The sequence below is a fragment of the Macaca thibetana genome, chromosome 18 (genome assembly GCF_024542745.1).
Source record: "Macaca thibetana thibetana isolate TM-01 chromosome 18, ASM2454274v1, whole genome shotgun sequence".
In the NCBI taxonomy this organism is placed as follows: domain Eukaryota; kingdom Metazoa; phylum Chordata; class Mammalia; order Primates; family Cercopithecidae; genus Macaca; species Macaca thibetana.
In genome coordinates, this window is record NC_065595.1 from 17942636 (window position 1) to 17958604 (window position 15969).

Consider the following 15969-nt stretch of genomic DNA (forward strand, 5'->3'; position numbering starts at 1 on the left):
CGGAGTAGCTGGGACTACAGGCGCCTGCCACCTCGCCCGGCCAGTTTTTTGTATTTTTTTAGTAGAGACGGGGTTTCACCGTGTTAGCCAGGATGGTCTCGATCTCCTGACCTCGTGATCCGCCCGTCTTGGCCTCCCAAAGTGCTGGGATTACAGGCTGTGAGCCACCGTGCCCGGCCCCTAGGGGGAATTTTACAAGCTTTCAAGGACTTTTTATTAGCTCTCTCTTCCTGCCGTCTTCCCCAAAGTAGGTAAAATTTCTCTTTGACTTGATGCTGCATTAACTATACTTTTAGTGAACTGGGGGAAAATAAATAAATAAATAAAGTTCAAATATACACTCGTTCCACCAATGAATCATAAAGTGACTGCACTGTGCCATTAGGTGGTGAGCATGAGTGAACAGAAACACAGTCATTGCCTTCATTCTAGCTTATATTCTAGTCTGAGGATACATATTAGAAACATACATTTGGCCAGGTGTGGTGGCTTACACATGTAATCCCAGCACTTTGGGAGCCCAAGGTGGGAGGTGATAGGATGCCATAATGAGGTGAGAGGTATGCAGGGCCATGGAGATAGTGGAAGAACATAGGATATTACTATTGGAACAATGGAAAGCCACTCACAGATTTTAAGAAGGGAAAAGATGTAATCTAATTTACATTGAAAGGGAAGAAAGTGGAAATTTTATGGGGAATGGGTAAAAGAGTTTTAACCTTTAATCTGAGTTTTGGGGTCAGTACCTGTGTATAAAATTCCTGAAGGACAATTAGAATGAAGTATAGTGAACAAATGAAATGTACTACAATTTGTAAAGTAAAATATATAATTACTTATGTGTAGTTTTCTGCAGTTTGGTAGGGAAACCATTTGTAAGTTGTTGAAGAGGTCCAGATGAAAAATAGTGGACTTACCTGATGGCAGTGAATGTGGAGAAGTGAAAACATGAGTTCTTTTGAAAGCAAAACTCAGCTGGACACTGAGAAATATTAAATATATAATGTTTATGTCATTCGTGTTTAGTAGTGAACACTGTGAGTCTGTAATCAAGAAAATATATTAATTTGATTAGGGAAGTTGTCTTCAGATCCTCTTAAAAGTTTTTTTGAGGGGGAGGGGATTGAATTGCATGACAGTTTAAAAATGGTCTCATTGTCTCATAGCCATGATTTTTATAGGAACTAAGTAATTATATAGGACATTCATTTTTCTGTTCAGCTAGTTGCTGTATATGTTTTTTAAAATATTGTGAATACTTACCTAAAACACTTTTAAAAATAATGCATTAGCATTAATTTAACTGATTTAATTAATAATATTGGGTATTTAGTAGGATCAGAGAAAATATGAATAATATAAGCTTCTATTGCATAATGCAATCATTACAAGTAAATGTGTCTATAATGGTAGTTAAGTCTTTATAATTGTTTACTCGTTCATCTCCCCTAATTAGATTTTTACTGCTGCATATTAAATAACAGTATGAGCTGAGACCTCACTTCATGTCTCTGGCCTTCAGCTTGTTCTTTTGTGAAATCAAAGTTTGACTCAATTGCCTTTGTTTTCTAATATGCCATTTCTTCATATAGGCAGTAAACATTTACTAAGGAGCTATTAATGAGTCAGTCACAGGTGGAAGAATGTTGTGAATATAGAAGCAACTGGGAGTGTATCTAAAAGATCATATAATTTAGTATGTAAACTTGAAGAAGTAAATAATTACAGCAGTGAACTAGGAGCTGCTGTGGAAGTGTTTCTAAAGTAGATGATGAGAAGATGAGAAATGATCAGGGTTTTTTTTTTTTTTGTTTGTTTGTTTTTTTTTTTTTTGAGATAGAGTCTTGCTCTGTTGCCTAGGCTGGAGTGCAGTGGCATGATCTCGGTTCACTGTAAACTCCGCCTCCCAGATTCAAGCGATTTTCCTGCCGCAACCTCCTGAGTAGCTGGGATTACAGGTGCCCGCCACCACACCCAGCTGATTTTTGTATTTTTAGTAAAGATGGGGTTTCACCACATTGGTCAGGCTGGTCTCGAACTCCTGACCTCGTGATCTGCCTGCCTCGGCCTCCCAAAGTGCTGGGATTACAGGCGTGAGCCACTGTGCCCAGCCGAGAAATGATCAGTTTTAATAGTGAAAGTATGGAAGGCTTTTTAGCTTTTGCCCCCTATTTGTTGCTCTTCCTTGTGTTCCAGTTGGAAAGGATGAAGGGAGAGAATTAATTATGTGGTTGAATTGGCAGAATTTAGTGACCATATGACTATTCTTGTTTCATAATATTTAGTTTATCTTTGTGAAGCAGAACTGAAGTGTTATCATTTACTGAGTGCCAAGTGTTGGGCTTGGTACTTGACATACATTTATTTTAATCCTCACTACCATTTTTATAGTTCATTGGTATTATCTGCATTTTACAAGGTGAGAAATACAAAGTTTGGGTAATGTTAGTAATGTACCTAATGGCTTACACATGTAATACCAGCACTTTTTGGGAGGCCGAGGTGAGAGGATTGCTTCAGCCCAGGAGTTCAAGACCAGCCTGGGTGACACTGTGAGACCCAGTCCCTACAAAAAGTAAAATAAAATTAGCCAGGTGTAGTAGCACACCCTGTGGTCCCAGCTACTTGGGAGGCTGAGGTGGAAGGATTGTCTGAGCCTCGGAAGTTGTACTGCTGCGCTCCAGCCTGGGTGGCAGAGTGAGACCACTATCTCAAAAATAAATAAACAAAATAGACACCAAGTTGCCTTTTAAAATTTTGTAGACCATAACCTAATAAATGGCTGAATGGGGTTATTGTCAAAATCCTTGTTATTTACAGAGTTTATTTGCATGATTTGGATCACCAATAAGAAGTCCCAATGTTAATTACCAATTTGGCAGGAAAATATATCTTTGTCTCTTCTATTGCTTTCTTCAGCATAATGTAAATCAACTATTTACCGTTTGATTTTAAAAATGTGAGTTGGGTTGCTTCACAATCTAGTTATTCTTAGTATTGCTAATATTTTATGTTTGTATGGTGTCATTGTGGAGTCTGCTTATTTCCCACAATACTTCTGTAATGGAGTAGAGCTGATGGTGTCTTTTTTATGGATAAGGAAACAGTAACAGTGGCTTTACTAGAATCCACTCTTATTACGTAACAGATCTAGATTTTTATGTTGACTATTATAACTTTAACATGGTCAAAGTTCTCAAATAAAATGTTTTGTTACTTCAATAAACCTTGGAAAATTTATATTATCTTTTAACACGTAAACTGTGATACTTACCTTAGCAAAGCAGTGCAGTGGCAAATAGGGCAAGAAAGAACATGAGCCCAGGGAGTTATTTGTAAATGCAAATATATATTTGTCATTGATAAATTAGCATTTATCAATGGATCTTGGTGGCAATAATTACTGTGGTGTTTGCCTAAATGCAAATATACATTTGCATTTACAAATACATCATAATGTACTTAACTTATAAGTACATTAAGAAGAGTACTAAGGCTTATTTCCATGATAAAGAGGAGGTGTTTAAATCAAAGTGAACATCTGTAAATCTAAATATGCCATATGTACTTTAACTCTGGATAGAATTTAAGATCTAACTGAAAGGAATTAAATACTTGAAAAATGACTTATTTTGAGTAAATAAATGTGATACTTGGCCTTAGACTGGATCCTGTACTGCAGGACAGGAAAAAGGGATAATAGGTAAATATTATGGACAATTTTAGTCAATAAATTTGACAATGTAGATGAAATGGACAAATGGATAAATTCCTTGAAAACTACAAAAGCTTACTTAAGAAGTAATATATAATCTGAATATCTATGTGTGTTTATATCTATATATATGAAGACATTGGATTTATGGTTAAAAACCTTGTCACAAAGAAAACCCCAAGCCAGTGGTTTCGTTGGTGAATTCTGTTACTCAATAAAGGAAGAAATAATACAAATTTTACACAAACTCTTCCAAAAAGTACAAGAAGGAACAGCATTTCCCAACTCATTGTCTGATACCAAAACCACAGAAAGATATAAGAAAAGAAAATTACAGTCTTATATCTTTCATAAACTTTGCTGCAAAAAATGGTAAAATTTCAACTAAGACCAACAATATATAGAAAGGATAATACTTAATGACTAAGTGTGATTTATTCTGGGAATGTAAGATGCATTTAACATTTGAAATTTGATCAATATTAATTCACCACATTAACAGGCCAAAGTAGAAAAATCAGATGATCATAATTATCTCAGTAGATGCAACAAAAAGCATTTGACAAAATCCAACATCCATTCATGATTTGAAGCTGTTAGCATATTAGGAGTAAAAGGAAACTTCCTCAGCCTAATAGAGGGAATCTACAAAAACTTGGAAAACTGACAGCATTCATCCTAATACTGGAAACAAGGCAAGGATTTCTGCTGTAACCACTTCTATTCCACATCATACTGGAGGTTCTAGATAATACAAAAAGCATAAGATATAAATACATAAAAATTGACAAAGAAGAAGTACAATTGTCTTTATTCATGGATAACCTGATTATCTCCAGAAAGTTAAAAAGCATATACACAAAAGCCACCATAACAGTTCATCAGTGTTGCAAGGTACAGGGTCATTATATAAAAATCAATGTTGATTTAAGAATTAACAAGGAGAAATTGAAATAAAAAATAACAGTACAATAGTACCAAAAATATGAAAATTGTAAAGATAGGATTTAAAAATGATGTACACGACCTATACATTTGAAACTACAGAACATTGCTGAGGGAAATTGAAGAAGACCTGAATAAATGGAGAGTTATACTGTATTCCTGGACAGAGAGACTAAATATTGTTATCAGTTCTTCCTCAGTTGGTCTATGGATTTAACTCCATTCCAAACAGAATGTCATCATGCTTTTTATAGATACTGACTTTGCTTCTGCAGCTTCCTTACCTCTCTCAGCCTTCATAGATTGAAGAGAGTTAGGGTCTTACTCTGAATTAGGCTTTGGCTTGAGGAAATGTTGTGACTGGTTTGATCTTCTCTCTCCAGACCACTCAAATTTTCTTCATATCAGCAATAAGACTGTTTCACTTTATTATCATTCATGTATTCACTGGAGTAACACTTTTAATTTTCTTCAAGAGCTTTTCCTTTGCATCTATAAACTGGGTAACTGTTTAAAACCAGAGGCCTAGCTTTCAGCCTATCGTGGCTTTCAAAATGCCTTCTTCACTAAGCTTAATCATCTCTAACTTCTGAGTTAAAATGGGAGACACATGAGTATTCCTTTCACTTGAACACTTAGGAGGCCATTGTAGGGTTATTAATTGTCCTAATTTCAATTTAGTTGTGTTTTGGAATAGCAAGGCCCAAGGAGAGGGAGAGAGATGGAGGATGGCCAGTTGGTGGAACAGTCAGAACACACACAATATTTATTAAGTTTGCTGTCTTATATGTGATTGTCTCAAAACAGTTACAATCATAACATCAAAGATCACTGATCACAGATCAACATAACTGACAATAGTAATGAAAATGTTTGAAATAATTGCAAGAATGACAAAATATGACACAGAGACATGAAGTGAACACATATTGTTGGAAAAATAGCACCAATATACTTGCTCAATGCTGGGTTGCCTCAAACTGTCAATTTGCAAAAATAAATCTGCAAAGAGCAATCAAGTAAAGCACAGTAATATGTGGTATGCCTGCATCTAGAATATACTAAGAACCATTATGATTCTATAACAAGAAGACAATCTAATTAAAAAATTAAATCCATACAAATGGTAGATCAGTAAGCCTATGGAAGGATACTCAATAACATTAGTCATTAGGGAAATTATATTAAAATCACAACAAGCTACCAGTATACACCCACTTCAGATGAAGTTTAAAAGATTGACAATGCCAGGTGTTGCTGAGGATTAGAGCCACTGAAACTCTCATATATTGCTGGTGGGAATGTAAAGTTGTACAACAATTTTGGAAAACAACTAGTTTGTCAGTTTCTGAAAAAGTTAAACATGGCTTTTTAACTTTTTAGTTTTTAGATTAGCCATAATCGTACCACTGCACTGCAGCCTGGGCAACAGAGCAAGACTTTGTCTCAAGGAAAAAAAAAAGTTAAACATGTATTTACAATTTGACCTAGCCATTTTATTCCCAAGTGTTCACTGAAGAGAAATGAAAGCAGTGTGACTCATGCCTGTCTCCTCAGCACTTTGGGAGGCCAAGGCAGGAGGATTCCTTGAGCCCAGGAGTTTCAAAAAAAAAAAAAGAAGATATGAAAGCACATGCCCACACATAAGCTGTTACATGATTCTTCATAGCAGCTTTATTTGAAATAGCCAAAAGCTTTTAGAAACAACACAAGTGTCTGTTAACATGAGCGTGAGTAAACAAATTGTGCTGTATCCATGCGATGGAATAATGCTCAATAATAAAAAGGAACAAATATGTATGATTCTAAAAGTATTTATGCTCAGTGGAAGAATTCAGATGAAAGAGAGTACATGATGCAGAAATAGATTTTTATAAAGTTCAAAAATGTAAACAAATCTCTAGTGGTAGAAAATACATTAGTGGGCTGGGCACGGTACACCTATAATTCCAGCACTTTGGGAGGCCAAGGTGGGCAGATCACTTGAAGTCAGGAGTTCCAAGACCAGCCTGGCCAACATGGCAAAATCCTATCTGTACTAAAAATACAAAAATTAGCTGAGCCTGGTGGTACACGCCTGTAGTCCCAGCTACTCAGGTGGCTAAGGCATGAGAATTGTTTGAACCTGGGAGGTGGAGGTTGCAGTGAGCTGAGATCATGCCACTGCACTCCAGCCTGGGTAGCAAAGTGAGACCCTGTCTCAAAAACAAGCCAAAAAAATTTAGTGGTTGTCTAGGAAATGGGGTGATGTTGGATTACAAAGACTCATAAGAAAACTTTTAGAGTTGATGAGTTTGTTCCTTATGATAGTGATTATTACACTTTATGTACAGTTTTTTGGTCAATTATGCCTCAGTAAAGCTATAAAAATGCCATAAAGAACATTATTGGATCACTTCACACAATTGGAATATGGATGGTAGATTAAATATTACATTGATGCTGAATTTACTGAATTGACACCTATAACGTAGGTATATAAGAGAGTATCATTATTCCTACAGAGTAATTTCTAGGTATCTGACGTATTTAGGAATAAAGAGTCCTGGTGTATATAACTTATCCTCAAATGGTTCAGAAACATTGTTATGTGATCAGATATATACAGAGAAAAAGGATAAAGCACAGAGGCAAGGCTGGAATAGAGCAAAGCAGAGAAGGAGTGGGAAAAAAAGAACGACTCGGGAAAATGTTAACATTAGGTGAATATGCTAAGGGGTGTGCAGGTGTTTGTACCATTCTCGTAACTTTAAGTTTGAAATTATTTTCAAATAAAAGATATTAAAAATGTGTAATAAAGAAAGCATGGTTACTTACAATGATTCCATATTTGGGACATAAAATGTAATAACCAGAAAGAAAAGTTGGTAGATTGAACTTAATCAGATTTTTTTCTTTTTTTTTTGAGACGGAGTTTCGCTCTTGTTGTCCAGACTGGAGTGCAATGGTGCAATCTTGTCTCACCACAACCTCTGCCTCCCGCGTTCAAGCAATTCTCCTGCCTCAGACTCCCAAGTGGTTGGGATTACAGGCATGTGCTACCACGCCCGGCTAATTTTGTATTTTTAGTAGAGTTGGGGTTTCTCCATTTTTTGTCAGGCTGTTCTTAAACTCCTGACCTCAGGTGAACCACCCACCTTGGCCTCCCAGAGTGCTGGGATTACAAGTGTGAGCCACTGCACCTGGCTGAACTTAATCAGAATTTAAAAGTACTGTTTTTTTATAGACACCGTTAAAAAAATGAGAAGTGATAAAAAGATGAGATTAAAAAATGTCCATTAAACGTGAAAAGTTGCTCATTATCATTGATCAGGGAAGTGTAAATTTCACAATATATTATCTACAATAAGTTATCACTACACTTCTATTGTGTGTGTGTGTATATATATATGTGTATATATATATATAGAGAGAGAGAGAGAGTGTGTGTGTGTTACGGAGACTGTTTTTTTTTTTTTTTGAGACAGATTTTTACTCTGCTGCCCAGGCTGGAGTGCAGTGGTGCGATCTTGGCTCACTGCAGCCTCTGCCTCCCAGGTTCAAGCGATTCTCCTGCCTCAGCCTCCCGAGTAGCTGAGACCACAGGTGTGTACCACCATACCTGGCTAATATTTGTATTTTTAGTAGAGGTGGGGTTTCACCACATTGGCTAGGCTGGTTTTGAACTCCTGACCTCAAGAGATCCACCCACCTCGGCCTCCCAAAGTGCTGGGATTACAGGCATGAGCCACCATGCCTGGCCAACTTTGAATATATATATATATATATACACACACACACACACATCTATATCTATATCTATAGATAGATATATCTATATATGTGTATGTATATAGAGAATCTATCTTATCTATCTATCTATCTATCTATCTATCTATCTATCTATCTATCTATCTATCTATCTATCTGGAGAGTGCTCCTGCTCTCTGTCAATAACAAGGCATACGGGAGAGAAAAAGGTGTCAATCTGTGTTCTTAAGGAGCTTACATTCTAGTGAAGGAGATACACTAAATAAATATTTATTTTATTTTAGTTTTTACTTTAAGTTCTGAGATACATGCGCAGAATGTGCAGGTTTGTTACATAGGTATACATGTGCCATGGTGGTTTACTGCACCTATCAACCTGTCATCTAGGTTTTAAGCCCCGCATGCATTAGGTATTTGCCCTAATGCTGTTCCTTCTTTTGTTCCCCACCCTGCCGAGAGGCCCTGGTGTTTGTTGTTCCCTTCTCTGTGTCCATGTGTTCTCATTGTTTAACTCTCACGAGTGAGAACACGTGGTATTTGGTTTTGTGTTCCTGTGTTATTTTGCTGAGAATGATGGCTTCTTGTTTCATCTATGTCCCTGCAAATGACATGATCTCATTCTTTTTTATGGCTGCATAATATTCCACGGTGTATATGTGCCACATTTTCTTTATCCAGTCTATCATTAATGGGTGTTTGGGTTGGTTCAAGTCTTTGCTGTTGTAAATAGTGCTGCAGTAAACATATGTGTGCATGTGTCTTTATATAGAATGATTTATAATCCTTTGGGCATATACCCAGTAATGGGATTGCTGGGTGAAATGGCATTTCTGGTTCTAGATCCTTGAGGAATTGCCACACTGTTTGCCACAATGGTTGAACTAATTTACACTCCCACCAACAGTGTAAAAGTGTTCCTATTTCTCCACAGCCTTGCCACTAAATAAATATTAACAATAGCTACAGAATGTGTGATTGTTTGGATCAAAGAAGATGGAGGAGGGGCCTACTTCAGAGTGATCAGAGGAACCTTTAGTTGATGACATTTGAGAAGGTGCGTGAAAGACGAGAAGAAACTGCTGCAGGGTAGAGCCAACCAGAGCCCAATAATAGTTTTCCTGCAACCAATACATTTCCCTGGCTGCTAGACTTTCAGTGCTAAATGCAAGAAGGTCCTGCGCAAACTCAGAGTAGCCCAGCTCCTCCACTTGTGCTCTCCATTCCATCCCCTCTTGGTATCCTGAGAATTTAACTCCAGCTTTCTGCTGCATCATTCATATCCTTCTATATTCTAAATTATTCCTCGGCGCACAAATCTTCTAGTCTCTAATAGCTTAGGAAAACCCTTTACTGACCCTACATCAATTTTTATTTTTCTTCTTTTCTTCAAAGTTAGTATTCTCCCAAAGAGTTGTGCTCATTCCACTCTTACTCCCTCACCTCCCATTTACTTTTCAAACAACCACTTTAATGGGACTCAGCTCACATGACTGTTTAAACTTCTCAGTAAAGTTAACAAGAACTCCAAGCTCCCAGATTACTCATTACCGTCCTTACTCCAGCCTTTAAGTGGATCTGACAGTTAACCACACCCTTCACACTTGAATCACTGTTCTTTTAACTTCAAGGGCCCCTCTCCTGGTTTTCCTTCTACTTCACTGGCTAATTTTTTTCTGTCTCTAGTAGTGGCTTTCTCTAGGTCATTCTTGTAGTTAGGAACTCCTCTCTTGAGTTTCACAGCAACTCTCTGCCTTTTTATTATGACATCTCGAGCTTAAATTTAATATATCAAAAAGAAAATGCTCAATACTTTCTCCCTCAGCTTTACGTCCCACCATGTCCTGTAAGGAAATCTTTTCCTTCTGCAAGTTAAAGACCATTCACATGCTCAAACCAGAAATCTGGAAGTCATTTTTTACCTCTTTACCCATATTATTTTATTGAAGCCCCAGGTCTTTGTTTTGTGTTGCTATAACAGAATACTGAAACTGGGTAACATATAAAGAAAAGAGGTTTATTTAGTTCACAGTTCTACAGGCAAGGAAGTTAAAGGGCATGGACCGGGCTTCTGGTGAGGGCTTTTGTGCTTTGTTATAACATTGCAGAGCAGAACAAAGGGGATGTGAACGTGTGTGAAGAGGGACTGAGCAGGAGGAGGAACCTCACTTTACAACAGCCCACTTGTGAGAACGTGAGTTAATCCATTCCCGGAGAACTAATCCCTCTGCTCCAGAGTGAGAACTCAGTGCTGTGAGAATAGCACCAGCGCATTCATGTGGGATCCAACCAGTGACCTAAACACCTCTCACAAGGCCCCACCTCCCGTCACAGCCACAATGGGGTCAAATTTCATTGTGGTGAAAATGAATGCCTTTTGGTGGGGAAAAGCGCAAACCATAGCAGCCTTCCTCATCTCCCTCCAAAGTATAACTCAGTCATCAACTTCCTTCTGTTAACTTCCACTGCACTAATTTATACTAATCAACAATAATCTCTTTCTTGACCTATTTTACATACTAACTAGCTTTCCAACAGTCTTCTTGATTCATTTCTTTACCTACTACAATCTGCTCTCTACATTCAGCCAGTGTAATTAATATATGTATTAACATATACATAATAATGATTATATGTGATAATAATCAACGTAATGTATATATTGCTGTGTGATATGCTTTGACTCTGCGTCCCCACCCAAATCCCATCTCGAATTGTAATCCCTACGCATTGGGGGAGGGACCTGGTGGGAAGCGACTGAATCATGGAGTGGATTTCCCCCTTGCTGTTCTCCTGATAGTGAGTGAGTTCTCATGAGATCTGGGTGTTTGAAAGTTTGTGGCACTTCCCACTTTGCTCACTCTCTCTTTTGCTCTGCCATGGTAAGGTGTGCTTGCTTCTCCTTTGTCTTCTGCCATGATTGTAAGTTTTCTGAGGCCTCGAAGTCATGCTTCCTGTTAAGCCTGTGGAACTGTGAGTCAATTAAACCACTTTTCTTCATAAATTGCGCAGTTTCAGGTGGTTCTTCATAGCAATGTGAAAATGGACTAATACATTATGTTATATATTATAGTATGAAATATGTGTAAAAATATGTCTGCAGCAGAGACAGTGATATTTACCATATATTTCCTCAGTTTTCCATATTTTCCAGCTTCTTGTAATTAAGTGATCTACATGACTGCCTCTGATCAATATGCAATGTTTATTTTAAAACAAAACTGATTGTGTACCCATGTTCATAGTATCATTCACAGTCACCAAAAGGTGCGGGCTACTCAAATGTCTATGAATAAGTGACTAGATAGCCAAAATGTGGTATATACATGCAATGGTCTGATTTCAGTTTTAAAAAGGAAGGCAATTCTGATATGCTACAACATGGATGAAACTTGAGGACATTATACTAAGTAAAATAAGCTAATCAAAAAAGAACAATACCGTATAATTTCACTTGTATGAAGTAGCAAGAATAGTTATACTCATGGAAATAGAAAGTAGAACAGTGCTTCCCCAGCATTAGGGCAGGGGGGAATAGAGAGTTGTTTAATGGGTATAGAGTTGCAGTTTTGAAAGATGAAAAGTTCTGGAGATTGGTTGTACAACACTGTGAATATATTTAACACTACAGAACTCTGCTTTAAAATGTCTAAAATGGTGAATGTTATGTGAATTTTTAAACAATTTTTAAAAATGTTTTATGTTCTAGAAACAGTATTATGTCTCAGTCCTGGGCAAAGTGAGGTGAGTTATAGCCTTTGGAGACCTATAATTTTGAACATAGATGTTCCTTAGAAGCTAAATCTTTTTAAACAGATGATGATAAACCTGGAGGGTAAATTTAGATATAGATACTTTTGCATTTCTTCTTCGTATTCTCTGAGGGAATTTTAAGTAGTTGGCTCAACAAAATGCTCTTGAAACAAAATTGAAAACAAAAAATACCATGTGTCACAAAGGTAACTAATCTAGGTTTCTTCGGGGACCAGAACACCCTGCAAATATTAGCTTTGAAAATAACGTAATAAAGTTTATCTCCAACAGGAAAATACAACTGGGTCAGGTTTATTATTAGGTGTACCATAGTCCTTTTTTCACTGGGACCTCTGTGTTGTCTCTAGAGTAGAAAAGGTCTAATGTCTAAAAGAGCTCTACTATAATAATCAAAACAAAAGAGCAAGCCATGAAAAACTGTAACTAGGAAATCAGTACACACCCTTACTGGCTAGCAGGCAAGCAAATAAAAACGGATATAAATTTAAAGTACCGTAATATGACTGACGCACTAAAAAGATTACTGTCAATGTTCAGAACTTTCAGATTTGGGTAAACATTTATTTACACGTTTTTAATGGAATTTTAAATTGGTTTGGAAATTTGAAGAATTTTTCACAATCATTGAATCTTTAATTCTACATTGAGAATATATTTAAGAAAATAACACAAATATATTCAGAATTATTTTGCATTCACATTGATAGTTTAGCATTTAATATTCATTAGGTTGTTTAGTAAAAATACATAAAGTTTACTTTTTAAAAAAATTAAGTATAGTGATTATTATTCTAAACTGCCTCAGAAAACAGAACGTTGATTTGTAGTAGCACCAAAGAGGGGAGGGAATATGCTATATAACATGTAAAGATTCTCTTTGTCGGTTAGCTATGAGATGCAAAATAGCATCTACTCACTAAGGAACTTTTGTACTTCGTAGAATATCTTTGATATTTAGTTGACCCTTGGTTCTCAGAAAATAAGTGGCTTGTAATTTGACCTTTTGCTCTATCATATTTTCTTTTTTATAATCTGCTTGACTTTGATGAGTGTTTTTCCAAGGTTTCATTTGTTTTTGCAAGGTATTTTGCCATCCTTTCCTTCCATGATGTGATTCTTCAGGCCAAGAAGAAAAAGATGTGTCTGTAGTTAAAATTACCTTATCCTTGGTGTTTTTCAGTCTAGGATCACTATATGTAACTAATACCGTTACATTACAAGTAAGACAAGTTCCAATACTTTTTTTTTTTTTTTCTCCTTGACCTGCAGAGATTCACCAACAATAGCAAATTACAGACTGGCTTGGAAAACACTCCCATGTTCCATTGGTATCTTCTTTTACAGTATTATTTAAATGTTTCATATTGCTTTGTTTTTCTTCCTTAAGTATTTGTAAGTTCATCAGCTCTGTGATGAACTTACAGAGAACTGGATATTCTCTATGGTACCCTAGCATCCAATTATGCATGTGATGTATGCACAAAACATTTTTATTGAGTGGACAAAATGTAACCTTTTTGATTGATTCAGGGAACTAAAATAAAATGATTCTTTAATAAGTACAGATTTTCTGAAGCACAGATGAAATTTAACTTCATATGATTCTGTCAAATGTGATAGAATGCACGTTTCCTGCTTAATGTGGTAATAGTCAAGAGAGCCAGAATACCCCTGAGCTGATTATCAAAGTAAGAAGAAAAAAATCACAAATATTTGAATAATTTAAATCAATGCACAAACATATAAATAATTATAACTGATTTAAATAATTAAAAATCCCTTATTGGTAATGATTGTCATATGGACAACCAAGAGTTGCACGAGTTATATTTTCTTTTTGTACGATTTGACTTGGCTGAACGCTAACTCTTTTTAGGACTGATTTAATTATTTATTTGTTCTTTGGTTCTGTGTTAATTTTTATGAGCTTATTATGGACTTAAATTCATTATAATTTATTTGTCCCAATTACTTATTATACTTGAACTTTTTCTTTTTGCTTGGATGTACTTTATTATGTATTTGATTTCAGTATTATGTCACATTATTAAATAGTACTTATTGTTACCACCACAAATGAAAGTAAAGTTGTGAGTTATACAATAATTAAAAATATATGTTTAATCTACTTGTAATCATCAAAATATGTGAAAATACATATGATTGCATTAAGATTTACCCCAATTTAATTTTGTTCCCTCTTTCAGCTGTCCTTGAAGACTAGTTACACTGGATATGCTGCTGTTCTTTACTTTGGGATTGCTTATACATTTTGTGTTCTTCGCCTCCATCTTTGACATTTATTTTACATCTCCTTTGGTTCATGGAATGACTCCTCAGTTTACACCATTGCCCCCTCCAGCGAGAAGATTAGTGTTGTTTGTTGCTGATGGCCTTCGAGCAGACACACTTTACGAATTAGATGAAAATGGGACCTCTAGAGCACCGTTTATTAGGTAAGCATGTACACTCATAAGAGACATCTCTTAAAATGTTATTCTGAGTTAAGTCAACTGCAAAATATCTTGCTGTTTATCATATACTGGGCACAGGGGTGATGATGAGAAAGAGAATAGGGCACTTGCACATTTGCCTTTGTCTTATGGATCAGCACTAGATGCCACTTTATTTCCTCCTAGGTGTTATTTCTGGTATTGTTGAAGCTGATAACGGCGAATTGAAATGGATAGGCTTAGCTGCTTAAGCTAACTTGTCCTAATTTCCCAAACGTGGCGCAGGACTCACAATATTATTTTTTTCTTAAAAAATAAATCTGCTGGCCGGGCATGGTGGCTCACGCCTATAATCCCAGCACTTTGGGAGGCCAAGGTGCGTGGATCACCTGAGGTCGGGGGTTTGAGACCAGCCTGACCAACATGGAGAAACCCCGTTTCTACTAAAAATACAAAAAATTAGCTGGGCGTGGTTGCGCATGCCTGTAATCCTAGCTATTCGGGAGGCTGAGGCAGGAGAACCTAGGAGGCAGAGGTTGCAGTGAACCGAGATGGCGCCATTGCACTCCAGCTTGGGCAACAAGAGCCAAACTCCATCTCAAACAAACAAACAAAAAACCAAAAAAGAAAAAAATCTGCTGATTTTACAAAATAAAGACAAGCATAAATATTAATGAATTACTAATTTCAACGATGTTTAAGTAGAAAATATAGACTTCACATTAAAAATACAACCTTCCGTAAAAGAATATAGAGCCCTTTCATGTTTATATCACTGTTTAATGTAACTTTGGCTTCTATTAAGTCACTTTAAAAAGAAATATTTAATTTCTTGGACTTACAAAGGGCCTACAAACAATTGCCCTTTTTCTGATTAGTGGCAACTCCTGAAAGGCCTTCTAATGCTGTTGTGGAGAGATTAAAATCAAATTCGAGAGGAAATTTCTCTAACATGTTGTGTCTTCCCCCCATCCTCATCTGTCATCATTACCTACTGTCACTTTACTCTGTTTTCTTTCTCTTTTTTTTTGAGACGGAGTCTCGCTCTGTCAGCCAGGCTGGAGTGCAGTGGCGCAATCTCAGCTCACTGCCAGCTCAACCTCCCAGGTTCACGCCATTCTCCTGCCTCAGCCTCCGGAGTAGCTGGGACTACAGGTGCCTGCCACCACACCCAGCTAGCGTTTTGTGTTTTTAGTAGAGACCGGGTTTCACCGTGTTAGCCAGGATGGTCTCGATCTCCTGACCTCATGATCCGCCCACCTCAGCCTCTCAAAGTGCTGGAATTACAGGTGTGAGCCACCACGCCTGCCCTGTTTTATTTTTCTTTATAGTACT

General features: G+C 36.8%; 1 protein-coding gene across 7 annotated transcripts in view; it reads left to right on the top strand.

Moving 5' to 3' along the window:
- PIGN (phosphatidylinositol glycan anchor biosynthesis class N) overlaps positions 1-15969 on the top strand; it is a 150239-nt gene that overhangs the window by 13351 nt on the left and 120919 nt on the right. For 3 of the 7 annotated variants that reach the window (XR_007721317.1, XM_050768140.1, XM_050768135.1), the window contains exon 2: positions 14389-14637. Coding sequence is in view for 6 of the 7 variants with exons in the window: in XM_050768140.1 (XP_050624097.1) it covers positions 14417-14637 (221 nt within the window). In the remaining variant the exon portion in view is untranslated. The other 4 variants (XM_050768138.1, XM_050768139.1, XM_050768137.1 and 1 more) reach the window with 4 other exon arrangements.